We start from the raw sequence: 17,049 nt of genomic DNA on the forward strand, positions 1-17,049 counted from the left end.
CCCCCCCCCCCCCCCCCCCCCCCCAAGTATATGTGTTTTTTTCAAGTGAACTTGAAAAACAGCGTTGTTGTGAACTGATTAAGGTGCTTAGGTTAAGGTTCGTCCTCTTCATTCCTTTCTCAGACAAATCCTTGACTGCATTCTGTTGCATGTGAATGGTTGATTGCACTGTTAGTGTATATAGACCATTCCTGTAGCCTTGGTGTCAAAGAGGTGTGGAGGGACAGGCTTTACTGTTCCCAGGCTTTCTCACCCCCTTTTCTCAGGCGCTATAACCTTGTAGAAATGAATCTTGCATGTGAACTAAATTAACTGAAACAAGAAGAGAATTATCTACAGTAGAAATTTTTGGAGAGGTTCTCTTGTGAGATTTGGTGCTTCCTAGCAAGATCATGAACTACTGCTCATTAATGTGGGGATTTTACACCCCTATTTCCTCATTGTGTCATATAAATTCCCCCCAAACCTATGCAGAGACAAGTAAAATTAGTCTTTGTACAAAAAAACATGGAAAATTATGTCCTAAATTATACTTATTGTGTGAACAGAAAGCTTGCAAACCACATGTACAAAAGTGCATTTCACTTTTTTATTTTTTTTTACATAATAATTTTGTGAAGAAAGAAATAAATCTGAAGAATGTTAGAGAAAAATTATTTTACTTAATTAATTTCCACTCCAATGTTAAAAAGACAAGAGAATTCTGAGAATGGGATATTCTCAAAGGATGCCAAATTCAGTCTGTTTGGAAATGAGCACTAGAAGAGAAATGATTATCAGGTAAAGATAGTGACAGCATCAGCTTTGGTGTTTTATTATTATTATTATTTATATTTTTTTTCATGACATATGCAAATGTTCCATTGTCTATGTTGTATTTTTTCTGAAATAATTGTGCCATGTTTCTTCTAAGAAAAAATGATGGGTTAAAAGGCTTAAATATTTTGTGTACTACTGATGCAGTTTGGGAGCAGTGAAATTATGTGAGTAACTTTGAGACTCTACCAAAATGTATATGTTTTGAAACAACATAGTTCATCTTGGAGACTAGAAATATTTATTTCAAATACTTAAATTAGAAAGTTGCATTTAGTGGTAAACTTTTCCAGTTTATTTAGAGCTCATTATTTTCCTGCTAAGGCGTAATAGGATGAAAGTCATTGCCATTCTATGACCCAAGTAGAAATGATGAGGTATCTTTTAAAGCTAATGGTCTATACCATTAAATAAATAGGATTTTTAGATGTATTTTTAGAGTAGCTTTTACAGGAAACATTGCAAATCTGTTTTGAAGTCAATTGTCAGAGGAATGCAAGGCTTTGTCACCTCAGGATGTACTAGGGAACAATTCTTTACCTATTGCAATAGAATACTGAAATGGTAAAGAGAAGAACTGGGACTGAATTCACCAAAAAATGTTATCGGTCAGGAATGGTTTTGATTGACAAATTCTAATTGTATTTGTTAACGTGAAGTTTTGTTTAGAGATTACTGCAGGGATGTTATACAACTTAATTGAAGGAAACACATTCTAGCTCTACTGTAAATATGACTACTAACTTAAGTGAAAGAGGAGGTACCTGATAATGTTGATAAGTAGATGGTTCCAAAATGTTTGTTGCTTTTGTTTGAAACATTTGCTTTTCCAGCATTTATGTCTAAAAGGAGGAAAGAAGCCATCTGTTAAGAGAAATAAGAGAAATCTCCAAATTTACTATTTTGCTTTCATATTTTTTTTTCATTCTAGTTCTGAAAATAATGTGATAAATAGTAAAAACAGCGCACTGCCTAATGAGCCAAATGAAGAGAACAACTTTAATTGCTGTAAGTACCTCTATACAACACACCTTATGTTACTACAATACCAATTAGAGTATCTGCATAAGCAGAGTTTTGACATCTAAAATATTCTCAGAACTTATTATTTGTAGCCATGTATCATCTGGTGTTTCTTATTTTATTTATTGAAATGATTTCTAAAGCTTCACTCTAGTCCTAGTGGCTTTAACAGATAAATATATATATTTTTAATGGCCCATGTATTGACTTCATGGCAGTTTGATGTGGAGTCTTTTCAGCATAACTGAGTTATTTTCAAAAGTACTCATAAACAGTGCAATTCTTGCTTTTGTTTCCTATGATATGTCAGTCAAAAGTTCTGTAAAAACATACAAATCTGGAGCTGTAGCCTTTTTTGAGACTCTCAGAAGCCCACTTGAGCAAAATTTTGCCTTATGAGATTAACTTATTCCTCTTGGAAACTAACTTTTTCCTCTTGCTTTCCATGTGGAAAACAGATTTGTAATATGAATCACCTAGCTCTTCTATTTATATTGATTTCTCATATTGTTTTCTGAGATGTGATTAACAACCAACTAATACAAAGTTCATAAAAATTAAAAGTATGTACCTTAACTAATGAAGTGATGTACCAAAACTATGTTTTTGCTTCTTGTGGAAGTGCACTTCTGCTTTGAGTATACTTCTCTCTGTAGCGTAGAAAACAAAACCCAACTAAGAGTCTTACACATGTTTTCATCCAAGAGGAGTCCTAATTGGAGAGCAGTAGGAATCAGAAAATATTTTTGTATTTTTTCTTGGAGCAACCATAATAAAGAATAGAACCGTAAAAAAATCTTAAATTAGTTAATAAATGTACTTCTTTGGTGATTGTTTTAATTTTGCACAATCCAGAAAGCAGGTGAGGAGAGAGGGTTCTCACAAGACTAATTCAGTCTGTACCACAGTTTGACATACTTTGAACGAGGAATACTTGAACAGGTGACAAGTTTGGGAACTGCTACCTTACATAGTCAAAAATTTACCATATTTGATGAAAGGGTAAAAATGGGCCTTGGGTTCTGTTGGTGATTGTTGTTTGTTTGGTTGGTTGGTTTTTGTTATTGCTTATGTAAGCTTTAGAAATATCAGTTTCACATGCAACTTAGCTCCTTGTTGAAATGAGAATATTGGGAAATTCCTATTGTTATTTGGAAAACAAACTGGACTATGGAAAGAAAAGGTAGTCAAGGGTGGGAGGGTAGAGGTTATGGCTTTCATTAGTGTGGTTCTTGGATTTTGGGAGGGAGGTATTGATTCACTTACATTTAATTAGTAGGAGTTTTGCATAATTTTCTTATGTAGCCCTGCTTGAGCCAGGGCGGGTTGGACCAGATTGCCTCCAGAGGTCCTTTCTAACCTCAACTGTTCTGTGATCTTCATTTTCGGTTGCCTGCACTTTTAGGACTGAAAACTCCAAGTTTTCTCTCCTAGTTTTCAGTCCATTGATCCTTCTAGAAGGTTAGGCAGCCAAAAACTCTGCATTACCAAAATATGCTTAGGAGAGGAAAAACACTCACTAAGAAAGTAGTCTGACTCACAGATTCACCCGTAAGATTTCTCCTATCTTAGGAAGAAAACACTTCATCAGCATTTTATTTTATTTATTTATTTATTTATTTTTTCTGAAAGCAAAGCTTTCCAGAACTAAGTTTTTGTCTATTCCAGAGGATTTCAGGTTATAATATAAAATGTGGTTTCTGCCACTGGGGCAAGACAGTTCATTTAAATAGCATTAAACTGTACTCTTCTTACTGGCAAGAGGAGTTATTTGCTTATAGGCTGTACATCTTTAAAGAGTTCTTTTTGTTTGTTTGTTTGTTTGTTTTTTGATAGAACAGTCTGATTTCCCTGGTCTTGCTTCAGTGCATGGAATAAGAACACAATTAATTAGCAAATTGAATGCAAATAATACAGCATGCAACATTGCAGCATATTTACACAACTTCAGATTACGTTAAATACTGATTACTACAGCAGGCTGTATATGGTATCCTTATATTTAAATTCAGGCAGACACAGTATTTTGCAACTGGTGCTGTTGTATCTAAGCAACCATTAAAACTTATTTTAACAGCTGACCAGTCCAGCCTCCTTCATGAGTTCTTCAGTCCAATGGAAAAACTGTTCTTGACAGCGAGAAGTTCTGCAAGCTTAGAGATTCATTTTCTTCCTTTTAATCTGGAAAAACGTTACTGCACTGTCATTCTGGTTAATGAACTGGTAAGGATGGAAAATGTGTTCTGCGAGTGACTTTCACGTGATAGTCTAGTCAGTTAAGAAGACTATTTCTGTAAAACTTTAAGTTGTTTGCCAGTTATATGTATATAGGGTAAATGAATATACAAATCTGTTATGTACATATGTTCACATAATGTTTTTGCATGCATATGCAATTAAAAGGATGTGATCTCTGTGCAGACTTTTGAAAATGAAAATATGAAAACCTTTTCTCCTTCTATATATATATATATATATATTTGTTTGAAGTAAAATATTCCTATAACTCTTTGGGGGAAACATTGATTAAGAATTTGATCAGAGGTTTGCATAAGGTTACAAGTTTCAACTAAGAAATTTAAACTAAAGTTCAATGCCCTTTTATCTCCTCAAAAAAAAATATGGAATTTAAAACATTTGTCTTGATATGGAAGAAAGAATAATGCTTTTGGATGAGATATAGACAGGGAAGAAATGCAGTCTTTACTGTATCTAGGATAAGATGCCAAAGTATAATAATAATAATTTTCCTTGCTCTGTCCTACCCCCCCCTTGTTTTTTTTTTTTTGTTTGTTTGTTTTGTTTTGTTTAAATAATGCTGTTCGAATTCAGTTCAGTCCTTGTCACCAGTGTAAAGGAAATCTGTTGAACAGGTTGTACCTGAATACTAACCCTGTTATTGTTCATTTTTTTCTTGATTCATGTAATCTGGCATTTGATATATGTTTTTTAACTGGCATTGATTTCATCAAAGTACCAATACACAGTTTTGACCAACTTTCAGCACTTAAAATCTGCAGTCCAACTCCTTTGATGTTCCTGTAATCCTTAATTTCAGTTACCACAACCTTCTTATTTCTTTCTTCCATAATTTCACCTCTTTAAACCTCTCTGCTGTGTTTTTTCCCTAGCTGTTGTTGTTTTTCAACACCCTATTGTTTCTCTAAACTTCTTTTACATGTGGTTGATCTCAAGGCTTGCAATCTCCTTCTTATGTCCATAATATTACCTACCTCTCTTTCAGCTTTCCCTCTGTGCAATTACATGTATCTGCCATTCTCTCTGCAAAGTTATCATGATTTGTGATGATACATCCAAAACTTAATTATTTATACTTTTTCTCCTCCATGTTCTTAGCTTCCATATTCTTCCTTACTGTAGAGCAAGAGACTACTGCTAGTGTTTAGTGTTTTTGTCTTTGGTGTTTGTTTTTATTGTTTAACTGTGAGTTTGGTTATGGCACCTGGTCTTCTTAACATTCTCCTTGCTTTAAAAGGAAAATACAACTTCTGCAATGATGGCTAAGCCTGTATATACAATCCTATTCAATATCTGAAATCAACCACTGACTATTTTTTCATTTTGTTGTTCTTTAAGAAAGAAAGTCACTTGGTTGGAAGCCTTAAGGAACAAACAGTTTTGTTGTGGTTTAACTCTGGTGGGCAGCTAAGAACCACACAGCCTCTTGCTTACTACACCATTTTCATCAAAAATGCAAAACACAACAACATTCAAGGCTCTGCAAAGAAAAGTAGCTGCATCTCAGCCAAAACCAGAACATGTTCATTTGAGTTTCTTGAAAATAACTGGAGAGAGAGATGAAAGATTTTCTTTTAACACCTACAGTCAGACAGTGAGCTTATGACATAGCATTACCTTACTGGCACCGGGGAATTGGCTACAAAGAGGTTATATAACTGTCCCCATGTCAGAGGAGTATTATCTTTGTTCACAGTTCTATGAAAAGAAATTCAACCCAGTGCTCAGCATTATTCAAAAAGAGATTTATTTTTTTTTTGGGGGGGGGGGGGGGTTCGGGGGGGGGGAGGGGGGGGCAGAAATAGACATATAAATGTGAAACCTCAGTATGCCCTTGTAAGGAGCTATGGTGTACAAACCTTGACTATTGTGTGCAGTTCTAGTCACTCCAGCAAACAATATAATAGGAATCAGGGAGGATAAAAAAAAAGAAAAAACAAGAAGCAAGAAAGCAAGAATGATAAGACATAAGTAATGGTTTCTTTATGGAGAAATATACTAAAAAGAAATTAATTTCCTTTAGTTAAAAAAGGAGACAGTTAAGGGACATGAAAGATGCATAAAATTATGAATAATTTGCAAAAAGTTAATAGAGCAGTTGTGGCAGGAGATACAAACTGAACCAAATGAAGTACTTTTTTATATACAATAATTAATTTATGTAAGTCAACTGTCACAGGACACTGGTTGCTCTAAATGTTAACTAGTTCAAAAGAAATTAGACAAACTCATGAAGGCTGGGTCCACCAGTTTTAATTCATTATAATGATCTGGATACAGTCTCTAGATAAAGAATACCCTAACCTACAGTTTTCTTGGAGCAGACCTAGGAAGGATCATTTTCTACATGCTATCATTTTCTAATCTCTGCTGTTGGCATTCTTGCTGTTTTTTTATCAGGAACAGAAGTATATGCCCTGACAGAAAATAGGAGTCTCATGCTACATTAGGGTTTTTAACACCTAAGTTTTTTTTAATGAAGAGAGGGGAAATGGAGACACGCTAATGACAGGAAAGCAAATCAGAAAGAGATGTGGTCAGAGCTATTGACAATGTTTCTGATGTTGATTATGATTCTGATGTTGACAATGTTTCTGATTTCTGATTAATTTGTTAATGTTTCTGACCACCACTAGAAGCCATTGAGGGTTTTTCCCAGTGGTGATGTAGAAACACCTAAAATTTGACACCTGGCTCCTAGTCACTTGTCATAGCAGGAAGCATTAATGCTTCTGAGGAGACGCTCATGTCCTGAATGGTAACTATTTCTGGAAAACCTGTTTCTTTAAGCTTAGTTGGTTTGATGGAGTGCATTTAAAAGCTGCTGAATGGGTAATAAGTTTGATGTGTACAACCTTGGGCTAGGAAAAGGCAAGTCTTATCCACATCATATATAGTAAAACGTGGAGGCTCCTAGAGAAAGATGAAACTGCAAAATAGCTATCACGATTTGTACAGTAATGACACAGGTAGAAATTGGCTTTAAGTATTGTGTATTTGACTGCAATATCGCTATTGCACCATTTTCTCACTGAAAAACAATTGTAGCTGTATGACCAAGCTGTATGATGGTCAAATGGCTTCATATAACGATGGAGCTTGTATTGTTCAAATCAGGGCTTTTGCTGTGTGTAATTTAATAACTCATTTAATTTAGCATTTGTTTCGACATACCTTTCCTAATCATTAAGACAAATGGACAAAAACAGTCAGAGTCAAAATGTAGCTTCGTTATAATAAATGAAGATGTTGAGATCCAAAACACTAGACAGACTTGAATCTGACTAGGAATCATTGCCTCAACTATATACCTGCAATAAAAGCAAAAAGCTATATTGTTTCAAGATAGTTGGCCTACCTAAGTATGTTGCCTTTTTTTTTTTTTAATAAAAAAAAAGAATCTGTATGTTAACTTTTCTGATGACTGAAATGACACAAGTTGTTTAACATTTCTCAAAGTTTTGTTTCCCTACTTCTTTGTTTTTAAGAAAAATTAATATTGATATTATTTAAATTTTCAATATATGTCTGTTTAGAGAAGGAATTGTATATTAGATAAGTGTTTTTTTTTTTTTTTTTTTTTTTTTCCCTCTAGATGTTTGTTTCTGGGAGATAATCTAAATATGAATGACCTTTGATTTCAATTATAGTCATTTATGAAGTTATAGTTTAAAACTGTCACTCTGGATTTTCACAGCAAAATGTCTAATATGAAATTAAATGGTTTATTTAAAGAATACTTTACTCTCTGTTGTTCTTAATTACTGACTTTCATGGAAACTGCAAATTCCTAGTAGCTATCCATGCTTTTGCAATATTATCTAGCAACAGAATTAGATAAATAGTTTATTCAACAGATACTTTATTGATTTTTTTTTTTTTAATTAAGCCCTAGAAAATGATTACACTAGCCTTTGTAGCTCATGAAAACTGGAAATATAAATCATGAAAACCACAGGCTTCCCAGCTAAATTTGAAAAATAAAGTATGATACCCATTCTGTTGAGAAAACTGCAGCAGAAAAAAACAGGATTTGCATTTTATGGAGATCAAAAAGCAAGATTTCTTCAAAGCAAGAAGGGAAATGGGGAAGTTTGTTCCTACATACGAGTATGTTGATGTCAGTGATGACAAAAAAGTAACTGATAATAGAATGGCAACCTAGCAACCAGTACCTGCATGAAATTAGTTGTATGTACTGCAAGCTCATGAGCTTGTTAGTGGTCCTTATGGAGTCAAAACACTGTGTCAAACAGGAATAATTTCAGTTTAAATTGGTTCCCAGGAGTGGCTATTAGTTTGGATGTGGGAAACCTATTTTCATGTAGGTTTCTTTAATCCTTCTCGAGGAAGATTTGTCTGAATTCTTGAACCAAAGAAAGGGAGAAAATGCCATCAAAGTTCAGTAGTTTTCCTTCTTCTGTGCTAGAAACGTAACTGCAGTGTTTTGGGCTTTAGTATAAATATTTGATGATGCTTTCAATAGAATAAAAAGCACGTATATCTTCTGTTATTGATCAATATTAGAGTGAAAAAAATTGCATTGGTTGGCAGATGAACTAACAGACATAAATAAATAATTTCCCTCGTATCTGGAATGGAGAATATATGACAGAAATGCAATTTTAAGGCATGATTTTAAAGAATACAGTTTATGGAAATATGAGTTGACTTTCTGTGGCAAATTATATGTCTAGTCACAGCAACATTTGATCCTCTGCCTTGCAATCAGTGGAAACTAAAGTTGTACTGAAGTTTGCAGTAAACTGCAAGAAGTTAACAAAGCAATAGTATTATGTCTATTAAATCTCCTGGTGTAGGTATAGATGTACCTAATCTAATTATGTTTAGTTTTGGGATGTTCTCTTTGTAGTCTTTGTAGTTTAGAGTACTTGTAGTGATTTGTTTTTAACACTTTTCTGTTCCTCCCCCCCCCCCCCCTTTTCCTTTTATTATTCAAGTATTATTTCTCTAATCATTAATTTATACTTTCCTCTATGGCCAATTATTGTCTTCCTTTGTTTTGGGTCATATTTATGCTTATTTTCAAGCTTCTACAGGGATTTAATTATTTTTGATGAAATAGGTAAGATTTGTTAATGTACTTTCTTAATGTACCTGATCCTAGTCTGCTTTGATTTCCACTCTAAAAAGAAAAAGAAAAACAAAACAAAACAAACAATCAAACAAAACAAAAAAACTTTTTGGAGAAGTGAAAAAGTGAAAAGTTTCACTACAAAGTGAAAAACAATGAAGTCAACTGGTATATATGTTATATATATGTATATATATATGTTTCAATAAATGCAGCTATAGTACATAATTAGAATTCAATTTATCACCATATTTGTGACTCAGGGTATTCTCATTCCATTAAATTATATGAGGAGTTGGAAAGGATTCAACTTGTTGACATTTCTTGACTTTTCAGATTTAATATTCTTAATTAAAACCATTTCGATATCATAGCAGGGTTTGAAATTATATATATTTTTTCTATTTAAACATAGTTCTCAAATAATGGTTCTCCTGGATATGTAAATTATTTTGCAAGCCAGGCTTTCAGTGTTACTCAGTTATCTTTGTTTTCAGTTTTAATATTCTGCCATTTTTTTTTCTCCATTAATTCCTGTAAGAATTATGTGTATGTATATGTTTCTGTGTTTCAGATTGGAGAATTTGTATACCTGTTAGAAGGAACAGGTGATATACCTTTGCCTTCAGTACTGCTTCCAATGGATAGTCCAAATGTTTTGCATATTAGCAGCACACTAGAAGGTAAAGTAAATTGAATTGAGGGCAGCAAAATAAAGCAAATCATTCTTTGCAAATATTATTTTCTGTTAAGAATCATTATATGTATCTGTTATAAGCATTCTCATTTATTAATGTAAGCTCTCTTATCTGTCTCCATTCCTTTTCTGTGAGGGGTAAAAATATGCTGCTCTTGGCATATGCTGCTTTTGCCAAATAAGATGGAACATTGCTTTTCTAAGATCCTTTGGTGCTAGTGCATGTGTAAAAGCTCTCACCCACAGTTTTGCTTTCCAAGATTTTTTTTTTTTTTTCCACTGATATGAATGTGAAAATTTGAAGTAAGTTAAGTGTATGTATGGGAGAGACGAGGAAACATTTGTTGGTATTTATTTCAGAGAGCTTTAATGAGAACTATGGATAACATTCTACTTAGAAACACTCTGAGTTTTGCCATCTCTGATCAGAGTTATATTGATGGTGACTTCTTTTAGGAACAATGCAACATCATCTAGAGAAATAAAAGAATGGTTGTGTTTTATAGGAAACAGACTTTTTAAAAGTTTTATTACCATTGTAGTAGTAGTAACACTGAAGTCTGGGATTTTTGATTAACCATGAAAAGCAACTTCTATTTGGATTTCAGTTTGTATCAATTTTTATTTCCCAACTATGATTAAAAATAAATATTTTTTAATGGAAGTAAATAGCATGTACTGGAGAAGTAACATGTAACTACATGTCAGAGGAATTTTGTATTCAGGTTTTTCTTTGAAGGTTAAGGATTTTAAGTACTCTATGAAGATACAGTAGCAGTTGACGAGTATTGTTTTTTTATTTTTTTATTTTTATTTTTATTTTTATTTAAACAGGTCCAAGTGCAGCAGAGCCGGTTTTATATTTGAAATGCAGTCTTGAGCAGACTCTTGAAGAAAATCTCAGGATTCCATTGATCAATGAATCAAGAGAAAGGGCTCTGGCTATTGCTGCACAACAGCAAATGTCAAATATAGAATATGAAAGAAGAAAGATCACAGAGACTCTGGATAGCAGTAGTGTCCGAGTTGCAACTGCATTGCTAGGGCTGTCCAGAATAGAGGTGAGAAACACAGAAATCTGGTCCTAGAATTATTTAGGTGTTCTTGTTTGTAAGAATGAAATCTTAAAGTTTCAGGAAATAGTCTAATGAAGTCTACACAACATTCTGCAATCTGACAGTTACTAATCCTCATTCTCCTCAGACGCAATTTAAATGTTCATTCTGAAGTTGCTTCCTCACTCATGCTATTAAAAAGTCATAATTTAAGAAATGTTAGCTGCAGTTAAAAAGAACATCGATGGTTTATTTCAGTTAGCTTCTGAAAAATACACATTGATTAAAGAATCTTTCATACTAGTGCATTAGTGTCCTTATGCTCATTTTCATAAGGAATGAAAATTCTCTAACAGGATTTTTATTTTGTATTTTTAAAAATTATTTTGTATAAGAACAGACATACCAAAAATAATAAAAAAAAAGTGTTCTTATTCTTTTTATTATGAATTCTGTCTTGCTATCTGTATGAAAGTGAGAGTATAGAAATTCTGGTGGCATTTACTAAAGAAACTTCTTTTTTGAGGGGGGCTTTTGCTCTGCAACTTAATTCAGGGTTGAAGTATTCTTTTAAATTCATTGTCTAAATATTCCCTCCACCATTCCTGACCAAAAAAAGACCCTGTTGAAAGTTTTTATTAAACTGTAAATTTTACTCATGTTCACTTAAATCTCATTGAAAACAGTAATAAATGCAAGCTGTATTTTGAAGTTAGACTGGATATACATCTTCAGGAATGTATACCGTGTGTTTTTACTTGACCTGTCTATATGCGTGGTTGAAAATCCTGGCTATTTTTGTACAGTGCTTTTACACCTGCTTTTACTTGCTGCGAGAAAGAGAGATCTATTTTGATTGTCTTTGATTAGAGTTACTACAGCTACTAAATTTGTTGAATTTATCGTTTATCTTGAGCACTGCAAATATACTGTGTTATTGGATCAAAAATTGAAATTGTGAGCAAGTCGTGTGTTAAATCTTTGCATTCTTTCAGTAATGATTTCCTTCAGGTGTCTAATTTAGTTTTCATTATGAGATTTAGATGCCTCTTTTGATTTTGCCTTTATGTGTTGTGCTAAAACTTTACTAAAATGTTTCATGCTGTGAATTAGCAATGCCTTTTACCAAAAGGAGGAACTTGTTTGTCCATAAAATTAATTCTAAATGCTTTGATTTCTCAAACAAATTGTCAACATTTGAATATTAAAGTTAGCACAGTTAAATATACAGTAATTTCTCACAGAATGTCAAAATGCTTTTTCTTTTTTTCATATTTTTCATTAATCAGAAATTTTATGGATTAAAGAAACACCTGTCTACCTCTGAAAAAAAATACATTTTTATTTTAATTTTAATATTGTCTCCTTTTTTTTTTTTTCTCTGAGTATCTTTAAAGGTTGGTAGAGTGGTTTCTGAGTAGGAGGTGTTTTTACTGTAAATCTCAAAACATTATTTTTAAATTAATGCTTCAGATACATGATATCTAGAAAATTGTACAAAGCAGTCTTTATTTAGGAACGTCTCTCAACCATTTCTGTATAAGTGGACTAATTAACACTTTACAAGTTATGGAATTAATGCATTTAAGCCTGTAATTTTATATTTCCTAACCTGAAATTATTATGAGATTATTGTTCATATGTATACATTATTCCTTCACTTGCAGAGATGCGAACTCCTAAAACCTCGTAAATTCCCACCAGGGTTGAAGTATGTTGATTACAGCGTACAAGTGAGCGTGCAAGAATTCTTTGATGTTCCTGAGAAACTCTCTATTCCAGTGTTGGCATCTAGCAGAGTTCATTTGAAATGTCCTTCAACAAAAGATGTTTCATCTGAGAAAATAGGTAAGAATATTCATAAATATAATGGATTTGATTTATTCTCCCAGAAAAACTGTTTTACTAAGATTTCCTAAACACTTATAGAAAACGGACTTTCTCTCAAATCCTATACTGAAATCTTAAATGTTTTCTTATTTACTTGGCTCACATTTTGATCCCTCTTTAACTAGTTTTTAGAATGATTTATGAAACCTATATAGCATTCTAGGTTGTATTGGATAAAAGAACTAGACCAAAATTTAAGTTTATATTTACCTGATTTGCGCACATTTAAATCACAGTCTTGTCCCAGAGGTATCTGATAACAACACAGACAAATAATTTTTGGCGTTGCTGGTTCAAATTAAGTAGTATTTTCCTTAGTAAATTTAGTAAAGGCTTGAAATATAGTCAGTCTATTAATGTGAAAAATCCATAGATTCTTTTTATCACTTATAAGTCTTGATAAGTAGACTCCCTCTGTAAGTCCCTGTACTTCTCAGGGACTCAGGGAATCTGTCATGTGCTTTCATGGCCTATGTTTTGATACTCATTGCACCCTATCCATTTTTGGTTTCTCTTCTGGAGGTAAAATAAGGAATTTCTGACAAGTCAGAAATTGTTATAGATTTGTTCTATTTAGATTATAGTATCTGTGCTGTAAAACATTTTAAGGCCTCCCAGGGACATTTTCAGAAAGGTGAAAATGCAGTATTAAAAGCAAGTAGACTAGTGGTCAGTAGAAGCTGTAAAATACAGGTATCACAAGTTGGAGGCTAAAATATTTCTTGAGTGACAGGATGTTTAAATCCTAAGTAAAACTGTTTTGTTGTCAGTTCTAAAAAAAAAAAAATAAAATTGTCTGTGTTTGTAATAATTGCTGCAGAGGTGAAGTTAAAAAATTGTAAAGGCTTTGTTTAGTGGTGCAGGGTATTATTTGAATTGTACTGTAGAAATGGGAAAAACCATCCAAGAAAGAGTAAAATCTGCACAGACAAATCTAATAATGAAATATACTATGCTTCCATCATAATCTCAGAACAAAGGTTGATAACTGTCCAGGTGTCAGGTCACAATTACTTAGCAGCTTCTGAAATTATTTTTGCATTTTTTTTTAAATGTAGATGAACATATTTGAAAAAAATAAAATATAAATTACTAAAATATAGTGAAAAAATACATTAAAGTAAGGAAGTGATCGCTTTTCTCTTAATTTGTGCTAATTCTTTATCCATCAAAGGAAAGCATATAAAAAAATCCAAAAGAGCTGTAGAGAATACAATCTCTCTCTCTCTCTCTCTCTCCCCACACACTTAAAATGTGGGAGCAGTATAAATGTCTGGTAACATTTTAAGAACTCTGTTAACAAGGAATTAAAAGGTAAAACTCAATGCCACTGAACATATTTTATTGTAAAATAGATCTTGTTAAATAAGCTTATTAAATATTTGACAATATTACAGATTTAAAATATAAGAAAGAATACAATATGTTTATCTTACTTCCAGTATGACATCTTGACCAAAAGCAAAACAATATACTTGTCTGGAACAAAAATAATAAGCTAAGCAGATTGAAAAACTGGAGGATTTATTATTGTTATTATTGATTCATTGTGGGAGAACCATCAGAAAGTGAGCCCTCAGGAATTAGTTCTTGTTGGACAATTTTAACCACTTTCCATTACCAATTCGGAAAATTATATAATTATATATATTTTTATATATCAACTTTGTCAAGTTAGTAATGACAGATATAGTGAAAAAATGTTTAGTTGGAATAGCCACATGAACTATGTATTTTGGTGCAATCAAGCATATTGAAGTGTGTGTTGGGAATAGACTGCTTGCTAAAACATATTAGAGACTGGTTTTGGAAAGACTCAGAGTTCTTTCAATTGCACCTTGAGTAACTGTCCTCTTAAATCTCCTCTTAAAGATACACAGAATGTAACTTTTGTTCTTTGCTAGGTAAAAATTTTGGTATGTAAAAAGACTACATACCACAGAGATTTATCACCATAGCCTTTGAACATCAACCTAAGGGCTTTAGTAACTTCAGATCATCAAAAGTCACCTAGGAAGTAGTTCAATCCCAGTATATAGCTCAGGCAAAAAGTAACTGAAAATAAAAATGTTTTTCTTTATAAGCCAAAATATAATGAATTTGAGCATGTAAAAACTCAAGTAAGGCATATTTAACCTTGAAATAAGTTGCTTTTCTTTGTAGCACTGTATATTAGTAAAGAATTAAAAGGCTAAAATGTCAAGTGGAATTCATATAATGGCTCCAATTTTTAAAGAACAGAGAAGTAGCATCCCAACGTACCTCCATGTTTCACCAAAAAGACAAGTTGGTGGTTTCCACGGATATATCATGTGTAGAAATGTTTTGACTGTCTTACTTCATCTGTTTCATTATGTGTGTGTTTCCAGAGCAAAAACAGTACAAGTTACAATGAGTTCTAAGTTGTAGCTAATGTTTCTATCCCTTTGTTTTCCTTTCTCCCATCCTTTGCCCTAATCCCTAATTAGTCAGGAAGTCATTACTTTTGTGGCTGATAATAAAAGAAAGAAGTGACCTTCCTTTAAGTGAGAAGTTAAGTGAGAAATTGTGTGATGGCTAAAGCTATGAACACAGGTAACACCAGCCAGTACAAAACAAAAGGCCCGTAAGACTGTGTATTAGACTGTAAGCTATGCTAAAAGTTTTATTCACTATTATGCAGCTATAATAAGGAATACAAGCTACTATTACAAGCTATTATAGTTCTTATCAAACCTGTCTTTTCTACTGTTTCTTTTTCTTTTTCTTTTTTCTTTCTTTCTTTCTTTCTCTCTCTCTCTTTTTTTTTTTTTCCCCACAGGAAAGCTTCAACTTTCTTAATTTTCTCTGATTTCATTAAATGGTTGTTGTGATAAGCTTTTCAGCAACATAACCAATGGGTTTAATTAAGTGGCTGTCTTAAGACCCCCTTTGTTATAGAACAGACTTCTATGTAACCAAGTGGTTTAAGGTACTCTTGGCCTACCTTTCCCCCTAATTCCTTTGTGTTTTCTATTTATTACACTGTGAGCTAGGCTAAATATGGAAATAGCAAGATACAGTTGTGTTATGAGCAGTTGTTTTCGTGTGTCATGCCTGATGTTGATGTTGGAACAGGGAAGTTATTTTTTCATATTTTAGGCCTTTATGTGTGAATAGGGTTTTTTGCTATTATTATTATTAATTGCATAATGAGATGTAAACTTCATTTCTACCAGTAATTATAAACAGTACATAGAATGCACAATATAATTACATTCTTCTTGAAAAGAATGCAATTTATTATTTAAAGGAATGGAGTAAGTATGCATATTGGCATGACTATGGACTGCAGTAAGTACCCATATTGGCATGACTATTGAATTTTAGACTGATGTTTTGATATTTACTGGTAATTAAAACAATAACAACAACAACCAACAAAACAAAAAACAAACCAAAACAAACCAAAACAAACCAAAACCCAGACCTTAGAATAGTACCTAAAATCCCATTCATTAGCAAAGAGAGTCATGGATTTACATTCTACCCCAAAATCTGCATCAGAAGCAGCAAAATGGCACACCTCTAAACTGTGTTAATTTATGAAAATATTATACATGAATAACCAAGTCTACAATGCAGATCCAATCTCAGTATTTTTCTTATGTAGACTAGACTATAATTGTAGTTAGAAATATGGTATGTTCTCATTGCCATACCTACCAATAAGTAAAGTGCAGAACAACTAACAGTCTTCTTTCTATGACTTTTAAATGATGTCTCATATGTATTCTCAGCTTTGGTTTTAATCAGAATAGTCTCTCTCTGTTTTTTTTTTTTTTTTTTTTTTTTTTTTTGCATTTCACTAAAGCAATTTCCTGAGGCTTTAAATCTATTATTCAATAAGCTGTTATCAGTTATTCTTTTATTTCATCCTGGTGTTCCATGGTCCACATACAACATAACTTTTCCAGTATCTTTGTTGTTGTTGTTGTTTTGTTTTGTTTTTTAAAGCATAAAGTCTTGATCTTTTTAAGAAAAAAGACATAATTACTGGCCAAAACACAATTTTGTTATATTTTCATTTTACTGTTTATATTCTGAGGTTTTATTCAAGCTCCTTATCATGTTAAGGCCTTCAGAGTTCAGTTCTATGATTTAACTGGCAGTATAATAATAAAAATTTAATTACATTTGGTGGTCTTAAACATTGAGGATAGTGAGCCAGAAATGGGATTAAAGTGTAAAGCATA

General features: G+C 32.6%; 1 protein-coding gene across 1 annotated transcript in view; it reads left to right on the plus strand.

Moving 5' to 3' along the window:
- Window positions 1–17,049, plus strand: part of CFAP47 (cilia and flagella associated protein 47) — a 291,226-nt gene that overhangs the window by 95,673 nt on the left and 178,504 nt on the right. Inside the window, exons 39-43 of the mRNA XM_035333565.1 lie at window positions 1,748–1,824; window positions 3,917–4,062; window positions 9,768–9,876; window positions 10,725–10,951; window positions 12,613–12,793. Of these exons, the coding sequence (XP_035189456.1) occupies window positions 1,748–1,824; window positions 3,917–4,062; window positions 9,768–9,876; window positions 10,725–10,951; window positions 12,613–12,793 (740 nt within the window). The remainder of the gene's footprint in view (window positions 1–1,747; window positions 1,825–3,916; window positions 4,063–9,767; window positions 9,877–10,724; window positions 10,952–12,612; window positions 12,794–17,049) is intronic.

This window comes from Oxyura jamaicensis, chromosome 1 (genome assembly GCF_011077185.1).
Source record: "Oxyura jamaicensis isolate SHBP4307 breed ruddy duck chromosome 1, BPBGC_Ojam_1.0, whole genome shotgun sequence".
Taxonomy (NCBI): domain Eukaryota; kingdom Metazoa; phylum Chordata; class Aves; order Anseriformes; family Anatidae; genus Oxyura; species Oxyura jamaicensis.